The sequence below is a fragment of the Oryx dammah genome, unplaced genomic scaffold (assembly GCF_014754425.2).
Source record: "Oryx dammah isolate SB20612 unplaced genomic scaffold, SCBI_Odam_1.1 HiC_scaffold_23, whole genome shotgun sequence".
In the NCBI taxonomy this organism is placed as follows: domain Eukaryota; kingdom Metazoa; phylum Chordata; class Mammalia; order Artiodactyla; family Bovidae; genus Oryx; species Oryx dammah.
Window position 1 is genome coordinate 34,882,408 of NW_024070207.1, and position 21,975 is coordinate 34,904,382.

Genomic DNA, 21,975 nt, shown 5'->3' on the forward strand with positions numbered 1-21,975 from the left:
TTAAGCCTTCATTACAAGTACAGTGAAGACCATTTTATAGCTTTGAACTAATTTTGTCTCTTGATTTGACCAAGGAAGAAATCCACCAAAGGAAATAAATCAATAAAACTTAGTTATGGAGGAAGATGGGAATTTAGCTTCAGTTCTCATTAAAGACAATGAGTTTCCTGTATGCTTTAATCTAATAATATTATTTAAAATTAAATATGTGCATTTTATACTTTTACAGTTGTTGCTTCAAAGCCTGGAATCCTAATTAACATGTGGCAAGAAGTTAAGCAAGCTTCTCCAGAAGTGGTATCGTTTTAATTTAGATTTTGTGTATTTTTTTTTATTTTAGGGACATGGGACTGGAATTATTTAGGGCTCATATTATAAGTGATCAGAAAGTCCAGAATAAGACAATTGATGGCATTCTTCTTTTGATTGAGAGGGAGAGGAATGGTGAAGCAATTGATAGAAGTTTACTCCGAAGTCTTCTAAGCATGCTCTCTGATTTGCAAGTAAGTTAACTACTTCACTTACTATAGAACTGATTGCTGTACCTAGTCTGATGTTTAAAAACAAACACAGAATTTCCTGGCGGTCCAGTCGTTAGAACTCCATGCTCTCACTGCTGAGGGGCCTGGGTTCAATCCCTGTTCAGGGAACCAAGATCCCACAAACCCCATGGTGCGGCCAAAAAAACTTTAAAAAAGCCAGACTCATAATGCTGTTCACATAGAGGCATTCATAAACATTTATTGAATAATTGAGCTTCTTTACTTTGTTACTCCATCCCAGATTTATCAGGATTCTTTTGAACAACGATTTTTGGAAGAAACTAACCGACTGTACGCAGCTGAAGGCCAAAAATTAATGCAGGAAAGAGAGGTATTTAAAAATGATGATGAATAAATCCACTGTGTCTCATAATAGACCCTACTTTATAGAACGTAAGCTGCTCTTTCATTTATCTTCCAAAAGTTACGCTGCTATAATTTTACATGTAATTTTACATATGATTCAACCTTGTCACATTTGACAGGGCTATTCCCAGGATCTTTTGGACTTGACATTTACTGAATGATTTATGGGGAGGAAAACAATATATAAAAAACTTATCTTTGTAGGTTCCTGAATATCTTCATCATGTTAATAAACGTCTAGAAGAAGAAGCAGACAGACTTATTACTTACTTAGATCAGACCACCCAGTAAGTATTACGCGCTCAGCTTAATAGCCTTAACCTGTGCTGTGGAATCACTTAAGGCACTTTGGGCATCCCAAATGTTAGTAAGTATTTTAAGGTAAAACTTAAGACTTTAACAGTTCTTTTCATAATGTAAACTTCAAGTTCTTTTCCCTACTTAATTAGTTTAGTCAAGGATTTGATTATTGGTTGTCCATATGTGTTGAGCATGTAATTAAAGAATAGTATTAAAAGCTAATGTGATCTTTGAAATCTTCAGGCTGATTAAAATTCAGCAAGTGTTCATAGGAGAAAGTATTTCTCTGCTTTCCTAAATATTACCAGCCAAGGAATTCCTATAAGCAGATAAATACTTCCTAGTAAAAGCAGAGGTTTAGGAAAAGCCAGCCATGGCAAGACCATGGAAATATTTATTTTGTGATATACCAAAATTTTGAAATACATAATGTTTTCCTTCTAGGCATAAAGTAGAGTAACTGAGCATAATAAATTTATATAGAAGAGTAGGAATACTGAAATTAACAAAGTGAGCTAGTTAATTTTTTTATCCCCCAAGAGAGACTAAATTTTCAGCAGAATCAAATGTCTAATTCTAAACCTTTTTTTTTTCCTTATAGGAAGTCATTAATTGCTACTGTGGAAAAACAACTTCTAGGAGAACACTTAACAGCAATTCTTCAGAAAGGTAATTGGCAATTTACAAATAAGAGATTACTTTTAAAATAGTAGCAAACAGAAACATTTTTAAAGCTTGCCTTTTTAAAGGTTTGATAACAGATTACTGCATTCCTGAGGTAGGACACAATGCTTTGCCCCTGTTCATCACAGTAAATTTTCAGGAGGTGCCTCTTTCCTTAACTTTAAAGATACAAGAAGTGAGATGAGAGGAGTCTTAACCAACTCCAGTAAAGAAACAGTAGGAATTTGGGGATTCTTAATTTTTAAGGAAAATTAAATAAGGAATAATAATAAGGAAATAGTAAATATTAAGTATTTAATATTAAATTAAGTATATAAATATTAAGTATATTAAATAATAAGGAAATGCATTCCTTTTTGCACTAAAGTATTTTGTTTCTAGCATATAAAACTAAGCATGTCTATTAATCCTAAGTGATATATGAGTATCACTTAACAGTGTTACAAATAGGCAAAAGTCTTACCTTTCCAGCCATCTTTTGTATAAAATATCTTAGAACTTTAATACAGTTAATACTTTTATTTCATTCTGAAAATCAAATACTTTTAGGATTCATTTAAACTTAGCCTATTGATGCATAATTTTTATATACCACAGGCCTTATCCAATACTTTGAAATATAACTGTGTATAGTAATACAAATATAATATGGCTATTACACGTATGAGGTATTTATAACATGTATTTGAAAGTGAAGTGAAAGTCACTCAGTCATGTCTGACCCTTTGCGACCCCATGGACTATACAGTGCATGGAATTCTCCAGGCCAGAATACTGGAGTGGGTAGCCTTTCCCTTCTCCAGGGGATCTTCCCAACCCAGGGATCAAACCTGGATCTCCTGCATTGCAGGCAGATTCTTTACCATCTGAGCCACAAGGGAAGCCCAAGAATACCATATTTACACAGACCAATTTTTATAAGTTGGTTTATACATGTGATGTACTATGTTAAATGGTACAGACCATTATATAATTTTTGTTTTTATAAAAGTTCCCTATATTTAGTTTTCACTTGGAAAGGTAATTATCTCTTTGAGTTTAATTCAAAGCACATCTCTATATTAAAATTCACAGACTAGTCATAGTTCAAACCAGTATCAGAATAATTTTAACTTCTTTTTCATTAAAATACCTGACATTTTTGTTCACTTTTTTTTTAAATACCAAATGTTTCAAAAATCAGGTTTAAATAACCTCCTTGATGAAAACCGAATTCAAGATTTATCTCTCCTGTATCAACTCTTCAGTAGAGTTCGAGGTGGCGTTCAGGTTCTCTTACAACAATGGATTGAATACATTAAGGTATTAACAGTAACCATTTTCTTCCTCTCATGGCTTATAATCTGTACACTTAGAGTACATATGAATAAGTGTTTTCTTATTTGTTAGATCCTTTTGTTTTTCAAGTAATGGGAGTTTTGAGAGCAGTCAACTTGAGAATGATAGCCATGTGGCAAATTAACAATAAAACAGTTCTCTTCTTGATGTCTGATGTGATTTCTAGCTCCAATAATTACAGTAGTGAATGTGGGAAAAGGAATAGGACTTTTTAAGGATCCAAATTTCTTTCCTTTGATCTTACACTGAAGGCATATCGCCATTTTAAACAATTCAAGCTGACTTTAAAAGTAGGAAAAAAAAACCCTAGAAACTTCTACAATAAGACCCCATTATGATATTTCATACCCAGTGGCTATTCCTTACCTTGTGATTATAGATGAGTGGTATCAGTCTGGATGTTTTATCACTTTATCTTCTTTTCTTGATTTCAGAACCTGCTTTATTTTATTTAATTTTTTGAAATTTTAAAGTATGTGGGTATGTGTGTACTTAAAATATGATTTGGAGGATTGTTTTCATTGCAGATAATTAAATTCTAGTAAGAATTCATTTCTGTTTTTTTAGGCGTTTGGTAGCACTATTGTAATTAATCCTGAAAAGGATAAAACCATGGTTCAAGAATTGCTGGATTTTAAAGATAAGGTTGACCATATAATTGATATCTGTTTCCTGAAGAATGAAAAATTTATCAATGCTATGAAAGAAGCATTCGAAACATTCATTAACAAAAGACCAAACAAGCCTGCTGAACTTATAGGTATTTTTCCAGTCCCTTTTCCCATTTAATGTTCTTCTTTCATAAGGCTTTGTATATTAACATCTTTGTGCCATGTCTTTCAATAACAGTCTAATTTATTTCTAGTTGCTTAGTGGGTGGTTTCTAAGAAGCCGGATGCAAGGAGTAGTCCTTCATGCTAAAGAATATCTCAAAGCCCACATTATCAAACATGGTTTTTCTTTGTAAGACAGTACATTGGACCCTGTTCACTTTTTATATATAAAAAGCTTGATAGCTGTTTTACAAGCCTAGAGCAATTTAGAGGTGGGACAGGGTACTTTTTCTAGAGGCCCACACACAGGAAAGGCTAGCACAAAATTGCAGTTGCCAGTGAGAAAGAATGTTCAAGATGAAAATAAACCTAGGAATCTGGGCCAATTTAGAGTAAAGAGTGTGGTGTACTGCATTTCTTCTCAGTTTTCCCCACCTGGATCAGAGGAGGAGGTACCTGAGAAGATCCTTCACTAAAAGGATGAAATTTTGTTGGTTTACTATTTACCCTTAAAATTTTTGCAGTTTTTGCCTCCTACTCTGTAATGTATCTGATTTGTTTCAATAGAAAAGTAGTAGTTCAGATTGCCTACCATCAGTGTGAAATGAACATTCCAGAAGATATTCTCCTGCACAAGGCTGTAAACACCTCCACCACCATCCCCCCACCAGTTTCTTTATCCCATCAGTATGGTAGAAAGTACATTAGGTCTGGAGCCAGAAGACTTGGGTTTGAGTTGAAGCTCTTGTATTTTTTAACTCTGTGACACTGAACAAGTCGCTTGATCTCCCTGACTTTGGAAACTTTTTAAAAATGCATGTGTACATGTAAAACATTGAAATACTCAGTATATCATACTCCTGTTTGGTATTTATAGTGACCAGTACCTCATGGGTACTGATGATCACTGAACAACAAACTTTTCCCCCATTTTAGCGAAGTATGTGGATTCAAAGCTTCGTGCAGGGAACAAAGAAGCTACCGATGAAGAACTTGAAAAAATGTTGGATAAGATTATGATTATATTTAGATTTATATATGGTACGTATTTTTGTTTTAATATTATTCTTTTAAAACAAAGCACTCAACAGAGAAACTGGTGAGTAAAATCAACCTGTAAGGTATATTTACTTGGGGATTAAATACTTAAAATTCTGTTAAATTCTTTGCATTTAATTTATTGGGGTACTTGAAGAATGTTGCTGAATTGCCTTGTGGTCCGACTTTTCCACTATTAAGAGTCTTGAATTTTGCTACTTATTTTAATCTCAGGAGTATTGATGCTAAAATTACTAGTCAACTAAAGCTTTTCTAAGAAAAAGTAAATTCAGTCTTAATTCTTTACAGCAAAGAAGTCTTGAAATGTCTGGCACAAAAATCTACCTCTAATGTTTCTTGCATTTAGAAAACTTGGATAAAATGTGTACATTTAAATGACTTGGGTTAATAGTGTGATTTATTAAGCACTTTGAGTCAACTGTGTCAAAACCTTATATTGGAATATAAGAGTTATGTTTTATGATTTATATAGGTAAGGATGTGTTTGAGGCCTTCTATAAGAAAGATTTAGCCAAGCGCCTTTTAGTTGGGAAAAGTGCATCTGTAGATGCTGAAAAATCAATGCTGTCCAAACTTAAACATGGTATGTTTGTCATTCTTCTGATCCTTTTCTTCTTTAATTTCTGAGAGAAAATATTAGCTTAATTTCTACTCTTTCAGTCAGTTGCCTCTTTTGTCAGTCATTGTAAGTTCATATGATTAAAAACGTAAATTGAGTAAGCTCATGAGGTTTCCAACCTGTTTACATATGCAGAGCTGTCATGATTTTTTAAAAAAATAAAACATTGTTCTTGTTTTTATCATTTGTATAAAATTTCCCATTTATCTTGTGCCTAAAAAGTAGATAAAGTTACTACAGGATTAAGATTTGACTCTGATTTAGTGGGGCATACACTTTGGGGTAAGGCTTTCTTTATTCTTATGAATACTTGCAGACCATATTTCATCCTAAAGTAAGTTTTACATTTCATGTTTTCAATTCTAAATTCTTTGTTTTTAACCACTTTAAAATATTGTAAATATACAAACATCTTTACTAGAATGTGGAGCTGCTTTCACCAGCAAACTTGAAGGAATGTTTAAAGACATGGAACTTTCTAAAGACATCATGATTCAGTTCAAACAGGTAAAAGTGAGTTAAACTCTTAATTCCTCCAACTTAAATGAATTTAGTTATCTTCTTACTTTGGTTTGTACTGAAGAGGATAAGTAGAAACTTGTATTTGTTATAAATACTTCATAGCAACTTAGATGATAGTCACAGTAGAAGAAAATAATCACCAATGAAATGTAAGTATATTTGACCTCCTTCAAAATTTATTCTCAATATACTCCCAAAATGACACAAAAATAGAGATGAAATGTATTGAGCAGAAGAAGTCCGAACAGGAAAGGCTGTAGCTAGTGAAAGCAGGGCTTCTAGCATCTAATCACTGGTGGTTGCATGTTCAGAGCTAGTGATGGAGATGGAAGAGGTGATAGAGTGTTTGTATAAGGCCTTTGGGGACCTTGGGAATGAAACGCTAGATCTATATATTTTGCAGATGTTGGTAGAAGCTAGTTTTGAAACATTTACGATTATAGGTAATAGTGATAGCAAGATAGATTTTCCTCTCCTAGGGTTTTAACAGTGATTTCTTTACCACTATGTTATGATGGGAGATGAGAGTGGAAGGCTCAAGAGAAAGATCAGGATTAGTAGGATCATGGGTCCTCTGTAGTAGCTACAGAATAGGGTTTACCTGCTTTGCCCTCTCCCCTTCTTCCTCCGCCATTTCAGGTCACTCCCTGCAAACACACAGTGGAACAAGTGAAAAACCAGACACTTGGGCTGGCTGGTGGGCTGAGGAATGGGGGGTTGCTGCCAGGGTTTCCAAGCCATGTAGGGGTCTCCAAAAATGGATACTGCAGGTGGTATGGGGAAAAGAATAGAAAAGAAATCCTATAACAGCCCAGTCATATGTGAGAAATTATTTAAGTTGTTAATGCCTCTGAAAGAGTCACCTGATCCTTGTGTACATAGTAGCAAAATGTTACCTGGTGTACTTCTCTGGTGCTTTTAATACAGGCTTCATTTATAGTCCTTTTAATAGTTTTGCCTTTTATTTTAAAGATGGTCAGTATTCACCTGTAGTTTTATAGTGAGGAACTTCTTGAATGGGTCATTTTTATGGCATGAAATGTATGCATTTTTATTTTTTAAGATCTCAATGTGTGTGTTGATCTTATTGTAGTATATGCAGAACCAGAATGTACCTGGGAATATTGAATTAACTGTGAATATCCTGACAATGGGTTACTGGCCAACATATGTGCCTATGGAAGTTCATTTACCACCAGAGGTAAGAGTTACTGTTTTAAAAGTTTGTGTAAACACACCCACACCAAATGTCAACTGTTTTTAATGTTTTATTCTTTTATTTATATTACTCTTGTACTTAAGTATCATTAGAGCATAGCTTAAGATGCCAATTCCTGAGTTTGGGGCCAATGTCCTTGACTCTTCTTTCAGATCCCCAGATTGTATTAGTACCCGTCACTGCCCAACTCTCAAAAATTCTTGATGGTATATTACCTGGGCTGGAGGGTGGGATAGCTGAGTGATGGATACTTGAGTAAATCCGTCCTAACTCCTGGGGAAATGTCTTAACCCAAGACTGAAGCTTAGGAAAGGGGTTAAGGCTAGAGAGATAGATACTGAGTCCTTCATGAAGATGATCATAAAAGGCCAGGGAACAGATCTCCCTCATTAAGAGAGAAAATGTGGAAACAAGAGGAACAGGCCTAAGGCAGAACTTTGAAAAAGGCTCACAATTGGTAGGTGGTAGGAAGAGGAACCTATGAAGGAAACCAATGAAGAAACACTAGTGAGATAAAGGAACCAGCATGGTTCAGAGGCACAAAAAGCATTGGAGATGAATGTTTCAGAAGAGGGGATGGGACTTCCCTGGTAGTCCAGTGGCTAAGACTCCCGGCTCCCAGTGCAGGGGGCCCAGGTTCGATCCCTGGTCAGGGACTATATCCCATATACTGCAACTAAGTTTATAAATAAATATTTTTTTAAAGGAGAGGATGATAAAATGTTGCAGACAGATCAGAGAGGGTAAATCTGATTAATACTGTTAAATTTGGTGGTTATTACCTTACATCAAAGTGATCAGTGGCCCTATTGGGTATAGTCTTTAAAACTTCCACACATTTTTACACATGTAAATAGAAAAAAGTAGTGAATGTGATACTGGATACAGAGCTTAAATAAAGCATTATTTATTGTAGATGGTAAAACTTCAGGAGATTTTCAAGACATTTTACCTTGGCAAACATAGTGGCAGGAAACTTCAATGGCAATCAACTCTAGGACACTGCGTACTAAAGGCAGAGTTTAAAGAGGTAAGTGGATATTCCCCCAACTTAGTTTTCATCTTCATCTTTGATACTGAGATCATCCCTCTTAACTTGAAGGTTTTTAAGATGTTTTATAACTTTGTCTTATATATGTGCATGACATAGTGATAGCTTGTCACAGCTCTGTGTATATGAATGTGGTCTTTTCCACACTTGATTGGGCTCTGCTGCAAAACAAAACCAGTAACTTTTCTCCCACATCCTTTCCCCACCTGTGGATGCAAAATTCAAGCTGCCACTTTTGACAGGAAACTTCTTTTTTTGTTGCTGGGAGCTAGAGAAGAGAGTGGGTGTTAAGGGGAACAGTTCTCATATCTAATTTCAAAAAATCCTACAGCTTTTCATGACTAATCTGAATCAGACAAATTGAAAATGCATTGAAATAGTGATTTTTTACTGCTTGTAATAAATATGTGTAATGACACATAAAGCTGAATTATTAATTTTCATTACTTTGTTGTTCTGTTTTAATTATAAGGCTTAAAGAAGACCTGTAGAAAGGTCACTCAATCCTTCCTCCCTATTTTAGGTAGGATCACACCTAAACCCTCCATTGAACATACTGGCTTTTCTGGATAATGTTAATCTGTATTTTTAAATCCACTAATTGAAAAATGCTCTTCCAGTAAGAGATTAGTTACTTGATTAATTTTCATGTGCTTTTTTAAAAAAGTGATGGCTAAACACTGTTGTTTCTCCAACAGGGTAAAAAAGAACTCCAGGTCTCTCTTTTTCAAACACTGGTGCTGCTAATGTTTAATGAGGGAGAGGAGTTCAGCTTAGAAGAGATCAAGCAGGCTACTGGAATAGGTTTGTAGCAAGCATTATTCGGTGTCCACTATGTGCACCCCACTTGATTAAGTGGTCTGGGGGACTCTAAAGAAATAATCCCTCTCCTCAGCACTTAGAACCATGGGGAAAGGGGGAAATGACACTTAAAATAATTTCACTACCAGTGAGTACCAGTCTGTGGTGCTGACAGAGTGTGTTAGTTCATTGAAGCAAGGGATTACTGTGGACTGGCACAGTGGGGAGCGCCTTCATGAAGGAAGTAGGGTTTGAGCTGGGCCTTCAAATTTTAGTTATGTTGCAGGAGGAAATACCATGAGAAAAGGTATGGAGAAAGGAATGAGCACACCTTGGGCAGGAGTCATTTGGGCAGCTTGCCTAGAATCAGTAGATAGTAGGGCAGCTTGGAAGTTGAAGAGATTCCAGGCCAGAAGCTCGTGGGGTAATTCAGGCGAAAAGTGATAAAGAGCTTAGACTACAATGAGGCCAATGAGGAGAGAGACAAGGCCTCTCTAAGGAAGCAACTACTAGATACATGGAGGATGAAGGAGAGGAAAGAGTTAAAAGATGATACCAGGATTTCTCACCAGAGTAGGTTGGTGGCTTCATGACTAACAGTTGGAAAGAAGATGCAGTTTTATGGGGAAGATGATGACTAAAATATTGGACATACTGAAATTGATGAGAGTAAAAGAGCCAGGTGGAGGTAGCCTTTAAATGTGGGACTAGGGAAAAGTGGGATGTCATTTCTGAAGGTGTGATGGTTATCCACATGGAGTGATAATTGAAGCCTTTAGAGGATGACCAGGAAAAAAGCGATTGGATGGGATAAAGAGGATGTTGTTCATGAACCTTCAGGAAAAGGGAAACAATTGTAATAGATGGGTAGGGTAGAAGCTAGACTGAGGTTGAATGTAGCTGTCCATGTTGATGTGCTAGTAACAGATAGCTAAACCACTCTTTCTTCTTCAGAGGATGGAGAGTTAAGGAGAACATTGCAGTCATTGGCCTGTGGCAAAGCCAGAGTTCTGGCGAAAAATCCAAAGGGTAAAGATATCGAAGATGGTGACAAGTTCATTTGTAATGATGATTTCAAGCACAAACTTTTCAGGATAAAGATCAATCAAATTCAGATGAAAGAAACGGTACTTTTTTTTTGCATTCTCCTCATCCTTATGTATGGAATTATATGTGTTCATAGTAAAGATTTATAGAGAAGATTTTAGCCTAGAATACCACCACCAGCATTAATATTATCTGGGCCTGTATCTAGCTCAGTGTATTTCAGTATTTGATTTTGCAGGGTTTTGCAGGGGGTAGGGGAGAAGGCAATGGCATCCCACTCCAGTATTCTTGCCTGGAGAGTCCCAGGGATGGCAGAGCCTGATGGGCTGCCATCTATGGGGTCACAGAGTCGGACACGACTGAAGCAACTTGGCAGCAGCAGCAGCAGGGGGTAGGGTGTATACAGTTGGGCCTAATACTCAACATAGTTTTATATACTGCTTTTTGTATATTTTAGGTCTTTATTTTTCCATGCCACTAAACATCTTGGTAAAATGGGAGATGGCCACACAATATTTTTTTATGCAGCTCTAATAATTTATTCAGTCAATGTCTATTGTTGGGCAGTTAAATTTATAACTTGTTAGTATTATAAATAAAACAGCAAGGTACATCTCTGTACCTAAATCTTAATCTTTCTGATCTTTCCTTATAAATTTATCACGGAAGTAGATCTTTTGGGTTAAAGAGTGTGAACATTTTAAGAGTCTTAATACATTATGCTATTTTGTATTCCAGAAAGACTGGACTAATTTACACTAATAGCATGAGTGCCTGTCTCACTGTGCCCTCGCCAGCACTAAAGATTATATTTTCTTTTTCTTTCTCTGCCAGCTTCCTTGGTGAAAATGGAATGATTTAGTTAGTACTTTTTTGATCAACAGTGAATATTTTGTTTTTGTCATTTGAGTTTGTAAGAGACTTTTATTAAGGAAACCAGCAACTGCCGCATTTCCTGAAACCAGTTGGTTTCAATCCCAACAAGGTTTAATGTAGTACTTGAGAAAAAGTTTTAATATGGGGTAGAAGTCAATGTGGGCTTCCCTGATAGCTCAGTTGGTAAAGAATCTGCCTGCAATGCAGGATACCCTGGTTTAATTCCTGGGTCGGGAAGATCTGCTGGAGAAGGGATAGGCTATCCACTCCAGTATTCTTGGGTTTCCCTTGTGGCTCAGCTGGTAAAGAATCCACCTGCAATGCGGGAGACCTGGGTCCGATCCCTGGGTCGGGAAGATCCCCTGGAGAAGGGAAAGGCTACCTACTCTAGTATTCTGACCTGGCGAATTCCATGGACTGTATAGTCCATGGGGTCACAAAGAGTCGGACATGACTGAGCGACCTTCACTTTCACTTTCAGAGGTCCATGTTAAGCTTCCCAGGTGGCACTAGTGATAAAGAACCCACCTGCCAATACAGGAGACATGAGAGACACAGGTTAATCCCTGAGTCAGGAAGATTCCCCTGGAGGAGGGCATGGCAACCCACTCCAGTGTTCTTGCCTGGAGAATCCCATGGACAGAGGAGCCTAGTAGGCTGTAGTCCATAGGGTCGCAAAGAGTCAGACATGACTGAAGTGATTTAGCATAGCACAGAGGTCAGTGTTGCAGACAAGTTCCTGTCTTGTTAACATTCACATCAAAGGTGTGATGTTCCCTTAAATTACCATGTCACTTTAAAACATGTATGCTGTATCAGAAAGAAGCTGACTACAAAATGCCCAAACTAGGGACTTCCCTGACAGTCCAGTGGTTAAGACTCTGTGCTTCCACTTCAAGGGTCATAGATTCGATCCCTGTTCACGGAATTTAGATCCTACAAACTGCACAGTGTGGCAAAAAATTAAAAAGCCCAAACTACTCTTAAGTACTAAAGAGGAACATGCTAGCTGTAACATTAAAATTGGTTAACTGGCTTTTTAAACTGTACATTTCTGATTTATGTATTACAAAATAAAAATTTTAAAGTTTGACCCTTAAAAAAAAAGAAGTTTGACTCTAATTAGCTTAGCTGGGTAGTACCGTAGTTTGTTTGAGTCAGATGTTAGTGTCAGTTACTTTTACAGATAAGCTAATGTTATACAGAAATCTGGTCAGCAACTGCTTTGACACATTAAGATTTTGAGAACAGAGTAAAAGGAAATGATACATTCTTCATCAGCTGTCTCTCTAGAAAAACCAAGATGGTATTTTTCTATTAACTGATATTGGCATTACTTCATTGATACAGGACACTAGGACAAACAGGAATTATGTTTGTAGGGTATTTTTTTTCATTGTATTTATGAGGTTTCTTTTGATAATTCAGCATATTTAAAGCGTTAATTGTGTCATGGCCCTAAAACGTACAGTTTTTGTAAGCAGGTTTCACTTCAGGTACAGTTTCTAAGTGTAAAACTTTTTTTATTAGGTTGAAGAACAAGCTAGTACCACAGAAAGAGTTTTTCAAGATAGACAATATCAAATTGATGCTGCAATTGTTCGAATTATGAAGATGAGAAAGACACTTAGCCACAATCTCCTTGTTTCAGAAGTGTACAACCAGTTGAAATTTCCAGTCAAGGTAGGTACTTCAGTATTTTGTTACTGAGCTGCTTATATGTAAAAATTATATTGTTTTATATATATATATATAAATTAGATTTTTTAGATACAAATCTTACAAACATTGACTAAAACCTCAAGACCATTTAGAGGGACAAAAGTTTTCATTTCTCATGCTCATATATATGATTTTTTTTTAAAAAAAAAACCTTTGTTGGCATATGTGGGCAGCTATGACAAAAGGGGAAAACAATTTATAAAAGCTCTTACACCTGAAACTTGAAATTTTCAAGTTTATTCACTTTAATTTTTTTTTAGCTTCTTTGTTACTTAAAAAATTTTTTTCTTCTAAGAATACCTTGCTATTTGACAGATTTGGTTATTTTAATTAAGTCTTCTGTTTAGTTAGCTTGTGTAAGGGCCATTAAAAACCATACAGGCAATTATATTCCAATTTAATAAAACTCTATAGTGTCATCATTAGGCATCTTTTTGTAAACTTTAGTGATAGTTCTGGCAAACTAAAATTAGTTATCACATGTCTGTGTTTCAGTATAAATCCCCAGTAATAAAGCACCTTAGACAATGTGGTGGCGTACTGGACTGTATCTCATGTTTTAGAAGATTCCCAGACTTGTGATGATAAATACTTGTTAGACTTTGGATAGACTCTTGGCCGTTTCACCTTTTGAGCTTGTTTTCCTCTTTTGTAAAATGGAGATGATAATAGTACTTACCTCATAGGATTATTGTGAAGCTTAAATGAGATGATACTTGTAAAAACTTAGTACTGGGCCTGACGCATAAATGCTTGTTAGCTGACGATACTGTCTCCTCATGACCACACTCTCACCCTCATCCTATACCTTAACAATCATTTCACCTCCAGCCAGAGAGCTCACTGATACTAGCTAGCTAAGGAAGTTATTAGGACCACTATAATAAATATGCTGATATTTTTGGTCTTTCGCCATAATTAAGAGCAAGTCATTTTGATTTTCAAACCTTGGAATTCACTTCACTGAAATTTTGACTGCCCAATCAAACTACTTTCCCTCTAACTTTCTTGATCAAGTAGGCATTTTACACAATCTGAAAAGCTATTAGCAAGCAAGATTATATTCTCTTTAAGGCTAGATACAAAAGCCAGTGGACTTTTGTTGCCCAGCAGCTAAGAATGCAATTGAAAACAAGCTATAAGCTTTCTTAATGATTTTTCAACGAGGAGAATTTAAAAATAAAAATCATTTTGGGCAAGTAACAGTTAAATCTTACATTAAACCTGAAATACAGAGATCTGAATTATGAAATGATAACTTCACTTATCAAGCCATTTGTTGTAGTAGTCTTGTAAATAGTGATTTCCATAGTATATCTGTAATTTATAAAAATGCAACCTGACTTTGAATTTGAGTAAACTCTGGGAGATAGTGGAGGACAGAGGAGCTTGGTGTGCTACAGTCCATGGGGGTCTCAAAGAGTTGAACACAACTTGGCTACTCAACAACAACAGCAACAAAACCTGACTTTGAGAACCAGCTTTTTTCCAAATTTAGGATCTGGTTATCTTCTCAAACTATCTTGGCAAAACTAATAGCATTCTGTTTCCTTAAACTATAACATGTTCTTCGTGTGAAGTTATGATGGTCTTTTGTATTTGTGCAGAGAATAGCTGGTTCTTAGCAGACCTCTTTAAAATAGAGAATGTACTATATAACAATAGGACAAGATATGACAGTATATGTATAGTAGAAAAACATTTTAACCTGATTTATTTTCATCATGCTTTCCTCGGGAGGGGGGTTCAGGATGGGGAACACGTGTACACCGTGGCGGATTCATGTTGAAGTATAGCAAAACCAATACAATATTGTAAAGTAATTAGCCTCCAATTAAAATAAATAAATTTAAGTTTAAAAAAATAAAATTAAATTAAGGAGATTTGAAAAAGAAAAAATATTAAGGAGATTAAATAAATTCAGTGAGCGAAAGCTGTTTTTTTTTTCTTTTAAATTGAGTATTGGTAAAGGGGCTTGCGCCAGTGGGTTATGAACTATGCACTGAAAATTTGCCTTCTCTTACAGCCTGCTGATCTTAAGAAGAGAATAGAATCTCTAATTGACCGAGACTACATGGAAAGAGACAAAGAAAATCCAAACCAGTACAATTACATTGCATAAAATGTTGGCCTTGAAGCAGTTGCTGTCATATACAATAGCCAGTGGCTAAACTAACCTGTTGTTGTTTGAATTCTTTTATACTACCAATGACCAAATGAAACAGTGTAATGGGAATAGTTGAGTGACTTTTCAGTGGTTAACATGCCCATTTAAAGTAATACTTACCTTTAAGAAGAATGTTGTTGAACTCTTTGCATGTTATTTAGTATGATGTGCAGAAAACTCTTTAAGAAAGTACCCGGTTTTCATGATTCCTATTTGGAACTGGGGAAGAGGTCCTTATGGCTATTAAAGAAGGAGGAGGGGGTTCTTATACACCATTTAATTATGAAGCAAAAGGTTTATTTGCTTAAAATGTCACTTAAAGATACTTAAACTGCATGCAAACTTTATTTACTGTACAGAGTTCTGGATGTATTTATCAAATAGAAAAACCACCCTGGACTTGATTGTTCACCTGTTTTGTGATTTCCCTTGAAGAGAAGAATATGTTGTCATAGCTCTTGATATTTTACTAAGTAATGTTCTGTTACACTGAAAGGGATGTTTTTAAAATTTTTATTTGGAAACAAGTTTTCAAGTAGAGGGACAGTTGCTTACATATTGTCTTGTATACACACATCCTAAAATGTCCCATTTATGAGATGTGTGTATATGGTTCAGCCCTGAGTTACTGTGCTGATTAACAGGTACTTATAAAAATAGCTGAAATAGAAAATTGCTGATCAATTGTCCTAGAAGAACATGGTAGGAGAGAAAAACCCAACTATTTCTTCATATTAAAAATGAATATAATACGAACATTGCAAAAGAGACCAAACCCACATTTTGTAACTTTTTACAAGAGCAAAAATTCACAAACTAGTTTTCACCTTCCTTTAGACTTCAAAATTGTTTGGACAGTTTTGTCTTTAACTTGGACCAATTGTAGATTGTTACAGGCTTCCTGGGGTTTAGCATTCCTATTTTCTTTACCAAAGTTTTTTTTGGAAGCACCTCAACTCTCCTTTGGAGAAGGCACTGGCAACCCACTCCAGTACTCTTGCCTGGGAAATCCCATGGATGGAGGAGCCTGGTAGGCTGCAGTCCATGGGGTCGCTAGGAGTCAGACACGACTGAAGCAACTTAGCAGCAGCAGCAACTCTCCTTTTTGTTGGCATATTAGTCTTTCCTGTCATCCTTATTTTAACTTCCCTTAAAGCCCTAGATAGAACTAGATCCTTCCTCATTTTCCCCACACACCCCCTCGTTGGGATTTCAAATTCTGTATTATGCTGATCTTATTCTTTGCAAAGTTGCTTGAAGGTAAAGAGTTCTCATAGCCACTGGACACCTGCTTTTCAGAGGAATGCAAAAGTATTGGTTTTTTCAAATTGATAATGTGAGTAAAAGCTTCTCTACCATCAGTGGTTTTTTGGTTTTGTATTTGGGGTTTTGTTTTGCTTCCTTGTTTGTTTTTCCTTGAAGTTTTGAAGGGAATTGATCTTGGAAGAGAAGCAGAAATTTTGTTTTGGTTTAGAAAAATCAGAACTGCTATTATGCTTTTTGCAGCAGTTTATTTCCTTGACTATTTGAAGCTATTGGGAAGAATACCTAGGTCCTAACCCTCAGCTGAGAAGACTTTCAGCTCTTGTGTTTGCTCTTGATTGTTTTATTGAGTTCTCAAGGACCTGTGACCATATTTTTTTTAAGCTGCCTGTTTTCTAATTGCATCACTTTACACACTGTTGTCTAATAATATGTGGTATTTAGAATGCCGCCTTAATTATTTTGAGCAGCCATTGCCTGTATTTTCTTAACACCTCCTTGGTTTTCTTACATGAACTCATCTGACAGGGAAATGCAGCTTTTTTGTTTGCCCTCTCTGCATACTGGACCATCTAAGTCAGTGTTCTAACTAATTCCCTGATGGTCTCTGAGCTACTGTTCTACCAGACTCAGTAGTTATGTGCTTCAGGAATTTTTTGGTAGAATTGGTCCTATTAGAAGACTCTTGGTGTCACCTTTGTTATCTTAAAAGCTGGTCCCTTCGCTGAGGCTCTTAATGTTTTGAAAATTTGATGCTATTTCAGCTGAAAAAAATTGGCAAGACTATTTTAAAAATTGAGGGAAGCCATTTAAGAAATGGAAAAGTAATCGCAAACAACATTGGGTAGTTGTGACTTTCAGTTCTGTATCAGTTGAATTTTTGTGCTCTTTTCCCTGTGTACGTGGTGGTTCTATTTTTCTCCAATAAAACTTTTTATTTAAAAAAAAATTTCTGGAGCAGATCTTTAAAATTCACATATTGTAAGAACATTATAAAACCACAGAACTTAAAATCTTCCTAATGATTAATGAATTCATAGTTGTCAGTTTTATTTTTTAAATTTCTCTTTATTTTTGTGGTGGTTTGATGATAATGCTATAGGAGTGTAGAGGGGAAGGGATGGTAATGGGTGATTTCTAGGAATCCTCAAGGTGAGTATTCTTAACTGTCCTATTTTAGAAAAATCAAGCACAAGTATAACCATTATTTCATCCAAATCTTTAAGTCAAATAGTTTATAAAGTCAATATGAAACTAGTCTAGATTAAAGTTGAGAAGTTATTTGTTGTTTTTGTCACTAAGTTGCGTTTGACTCTTTTACAACCCCATGGAGTGACTGTAGCCTACCGTGCTTCTCTGTCCATGGAATTTTCCAGGCAGGAATATTGGAATGAGTTGCCACTTCCTTCTTCGGGGATCTTCCTGACCCAGGGATTGAACCCAACCATATCTCCTGCATTGTTAGGTTCTTTACCATTCAGCCACTGAGGAAGCCCCAAAGTTGAGAAAGAAAGTGAAGTTGCTCAGTCGTGTCCAACTCTTTGTGACCCCATGGGACTGTAGCCCACCAGGCTCCTCTGTCCATGGGATTTTCCAGGCAAGAATACTGGAGTGGGTTGCCATTTCCTTCTCGGAGATCTTCCCAGCCCAAGGATTGAACCCAGGTCTCCCGCATTCTAGGCAGACGCTTTACCATCTGAGCCACCACGGAAGTCCTCAAAGTTGAGGATTGGTGTTTGTAAATATTGACTAGAATTCACCAATGGAGTGTGGGGCCCTAAATGGGAAACCTTAAAAAAGATGGGTTAGCTTTGCGGTTGGAAACTAAGATGGCGCCTGACGGAAGAGATAGGGGCGTGGTCTATGTTAAAGTTTTTGATTGGCTCTCTTCCGTGTACGTGGACAGCACGTGATCACCACAGACTCCTGTTATAATGAAGGCACATGACGATTTGACCTTTAATGTGATTGGTACAACCATTGCATATTATGATTTGACCTTTAACGTGATTGGTGCAACTATGGCATATTACAATTTGATATTTAACATGATTGGTGCAACTATGGCATATTACAATTTGACCTTTAACGTGATTGGTGCAACTATGGCACATGACGATTTGACCTTTAACGTGATTGGTGCAACTATGAAAAGTCCCTTGCAAAACCCCCCTGCTTGTCTATATAAACCAAGAGCTTGTAGCAATAAAGTGGAACTGCTCAGACGGAACTCCTGGAACCCCTGGCACCCCTGTCGCGTCTGATTGTCTCTCGCTTGCCTAGGGGCTGGGTTGGCGGACAGCAGGCTCACCTCTCCTCGGGATCCCTCGGCTTTGCTGAGGGAAGTTCCACTGCCTCTCTGTTTCTGCGGAGCACCCCCCACAATGGAGCTGTCTGGTCCTGGGCTTGCTTTTATGGGGAATTTTTGATGATTGATTCAATCTCTCCACTTAACAGGTTTTTTTTTCTGATTTTCTATTTCTTCTTGAGTTGGTTTTAGTATTTTGTTGTAAAATAACTACTCTGATTTTTGTCTAGTATTTGCTTGGTATAGCTCTTCATTGCTTAACAGCCTTTCTTTATATTCTCATATTTTGGTGAGGCTCTTCATGTTAGATGAATTTTCTCATTTTTTCCCCTAATCTGACAAATTGTTGTCCTTTTTTTTTTAACATAATATACATTAATTTTTTTTTTTACTTAAATATAGTTGACAATTTCTGTCCTTTAACTGGAAAAGTATATCTATTTGCATTTGTTTCTAACATCTTACTGATTGCTCTCTATCCTAATTTTCTTTGCTTTTTCTTCTTTCTCAGCTTTAAAAAAAATACATATATTGAGTTCTGTTTGTTTATTTTCTTATTTCATTTTCCCCACTACTTATTCGGAAATTATATATTCTATTTCTTTTCTTTTACTGATTACCTTCGATATATTAGTATGTATGCTTAAAATCTAAAATGAATGTCTAAATTTTCTTCCCAATTAATACAAAGATGTTAGAAAACTTTAATACTGATCACCTCTTCTCCAACTTACACAGTATTACTGTCCAGTGCTTTAGTTTTGTCCTCTTTTTTAAAAATGAATACCACAAATTAAAACATTAGTCTCAAACACCACCTTCTCAGGGAAGCTTACCATAGCCATTGTATTTAAAATTTCAACTTGCCCACCAGCCATACCACACATTACCAATTCCACACTCACCCTACTTTTTTGCCTTTTTCACTATCATTTGTCACCTTTTACATGCTATGCAGTTTACTTGTTAATGATACTCATGGCATATTATCTGTTGAGAATAGGGTTTAAGCTCTATTAGGGTAGAGACCTTTGTTTTGTTCACTTAGGGAAGTTTCTAGCCATGGTACGCGCATTAGTTCCCTGTGACTGCTGTAACAAATTACCACAGATGTCATGGCTTAAAACAACAGAAATCAATTCTCTCACAGTTCTAGAGGCCAAAAGTTGGAAATCAGCTTTACTGGGCTGAAATCAAGGTGTTGGCAGGGCCACACTCCCTCTGGAGCTACATTCCCTGACTCATGTCCCTTTCTTCCACTTTAAAAGCTGGTTCCATAGCATCTTTTCTCTGACTCTGCTTCTATCACCTAGCTGACTTCTGCGTGTAATTTCTCTTTATGTGTGTGTGTGAGTCGCTCAGTCGTGCCCGACTCTTTGTGACCCCATGGACTGCAGCCCACCAGGCTCCTCTGTCCATTAGATTTTCCAGGCCAAGGATACTGGAGTGGGTTGCCATTTCCTTCTCCAGGGGATCTTCCCAACCCAGGGATTGAATCCGGGTCTCCTGCACTGCAGGCAAATTCTTTACCAACTGAGCTACAAGGGAAGCCCATGGCATTTTGGACCCATCCAGATAATACCAAAATAACTTCATCTCAAAATCCTTAAATCACATCTGTAAAAGCCCCTTTTCCAAATAAGGTGTGGTGTGGCATTTTACATGTTCCAGGGATTAAGACCTAATATCTTTCAGTTCAGTCGCTCAGTTGTATCCTACTCTCTGCGACCCCATGAACTGCAGCCCGCCAGGCCTCCCTGTCCATCACCAGCTCCCGGAGTTCACTCAGACTCACGTCCATTGAGTCAGTGATGCCATCCAGCCATCTCATCCTCTGTCGTCCCCTTCTCCTCCTGCCCCCAATCCCTCCCAGCATCAGAGTCTTTTCCAATGAGTCAGCTCTTTGCATGAGGTGGCCAAAGTACTGGAGTTTCAGCTTTAGCATCATTCCTTCCAAAGAAATCCCAGAGCTGATCTTCAGAATGGACTGGTTGGATCTCCTTGCAGTCCAAGGGACTCTCAAGAGTCTTCTCAAAAAAAAAAAAAGAGTCTTCTCCAACACCACAGTTCAAAAGCATCAATTCTTCGGCGCTCAGCCTTCTTCACAGTCCAACTCTCACATCCATACATGACCACAGGAAAAACCATAGCCTTGACTAGACGGACCTTAGTTGGCAAAGTAATGTCTCTGCTTTTGAATATACTATCTAGGTTGGTCATAACTTTTCTTCCAAGGAGTAAGCGTCTTTCAATTTCATGGCTGCAATCACCATCTGCAGTGATTTTGGAGCCCCAAAAAATAAAGTCTGACATTCTTTCCACTGTTTCCCCATCTATTTCCCGTGAAGTGATGGGACAACTGCATAAAAGCTCAACATCAGATTAATGGCAAGCTAAACTAATAATAATATTTGAAATCCTTAAAGATAGATACGTCAGACATGGCAACAATATTGGGGACTTCCCTGGTGGTCCAGTGCTTGAGAATCTGCCTTCCACAGCAAAAGAGACACAGATGTAAAGAACAGACTTTTGGACTCTATGGGAGAAGGCGAGGGTGGGATGGTTTGAGAGGATAGCATTAAAACATGTATATTGCCATATGTAAAATAGATGACCAGTTTAAGCTCAACGCATGAAGCAGGGCACTCAAAGCTGGTGCTCTGAAACAACCCAGAGGGATGGGTGGGGAGGTAGGTGGGAGGGGGGTTCCGAATAAGGGGACAAGTGTACCTGTGGCCGATTCATGTCAATGTATGGCAAAAACCACCACAATACTGTAAAGTAATTATCCTCCAATTAAATTAATTTTTTTTAATTGGGGAAAAAAAAACAAGAATTCACCTTCCAATGCAGGAGACGTGAGTTCAGTCCCTGGTCAGGGAACTAAGATCCTACATGCTGCAGGGCGACTAAGCCTGTGCGCCACAATTAGAGAGCCCCTGCACGCTAAAGCCCATGTTCTGCAATAAGACAGACCTGTGCACTGCAACTGGAGAAGCCCCCATGCCACAATGAAGACCCAGCACAGCCAAAAATAAATTTAACATTTTTTTAAAAAGAAAGAAATGGATACAATCTCATTAAAATGAAAAACATATAGGTCTCAGGGAAATCATTTCAGGAAATTTGACCAGAATCTGTTCTCAGGCTTTAATATCTGCTCCAGGACTGTGGCACCCTCCCAGGCAGCGCTGAGTTCCAGGATAGCATAGTGAAAGTGTTAGTTGCTCAGTCAGGTCTGGCTCTTTGCAACCCCATGGACTGTAGCCCACCAGGCTACTCTGTCCATGGGATTCTCCAGGCAAGAATACTGGC

At 37.1% G+C, this 21,975-nt stretch overlaps 1 protein-coding gene across 2 annotated transcripts in view; it reads left to right on the forward strand.

Annotated features, from left to right (window-relative positions):
• Positions 1-17,298, forward strand: part of CUL4B (cullin 4B) — a 32,385-nt gene extending 15,087 nt beyond the window's left edge. Inside the window, exons 7-21 of one of the 2 annotated variants that reach the window (XM_040265236.1) lie at positions 341-503; positions 784-873; positions 1,113-1,195; positions 1,810-1,877; positions 3,076-3,194; positions 3,798-3,990; positions 4,940-5,044; positions 5,535-5,645; positions 6,103-6,194; positions 7,297-7,404; positions 8,339-8,452; positions 9,172-9,277; positions 10,229-10,401; positions 12,728-12,880; positions 14,946-17,298. In XM_040265236.1, coding sequence (XP_040121170.1) covers positions 341-503; positions 784-873; positions 1,113-1,195; positions 1,810-1,877; positions 3,076-3,194; positions 3,798-3,990; positions 4,940-5,044; positions 5,535-5,645; positions 6,103-6,194; positions 7,297-7,404; positions 8,339-8,452; positions 9,172-9,277; positions 10,229-10,401; positions 12,728-12,880; positions 14,946-15,041 — 1,774 coding nt within the window. In that variant the 3' untranslated portion in view covers positions 15,042-17,298. The remainder of the gene's footprint in view (positions 1-340; positions 504-783; positions 874-1,112; positions 1,196-1,809; positions 1,878-3,075; positions 3,195-3,797; positions 3,991-4,939; positions 5,045-5,534; positions 5,646-6,102; positions 6,195-7,296; positions 7,405-8,338; positions 8,453-9,171; positions 9,278-10,228; positions 10,402-12,727; positions 12,881-14,945) is intronic. The other variant, XM_040265237.1, reaches the window with a different exon arrangement.
• The last annotated feature ends 4,677 nt before the right edge of the window (positions 17,299-21,975 follow it).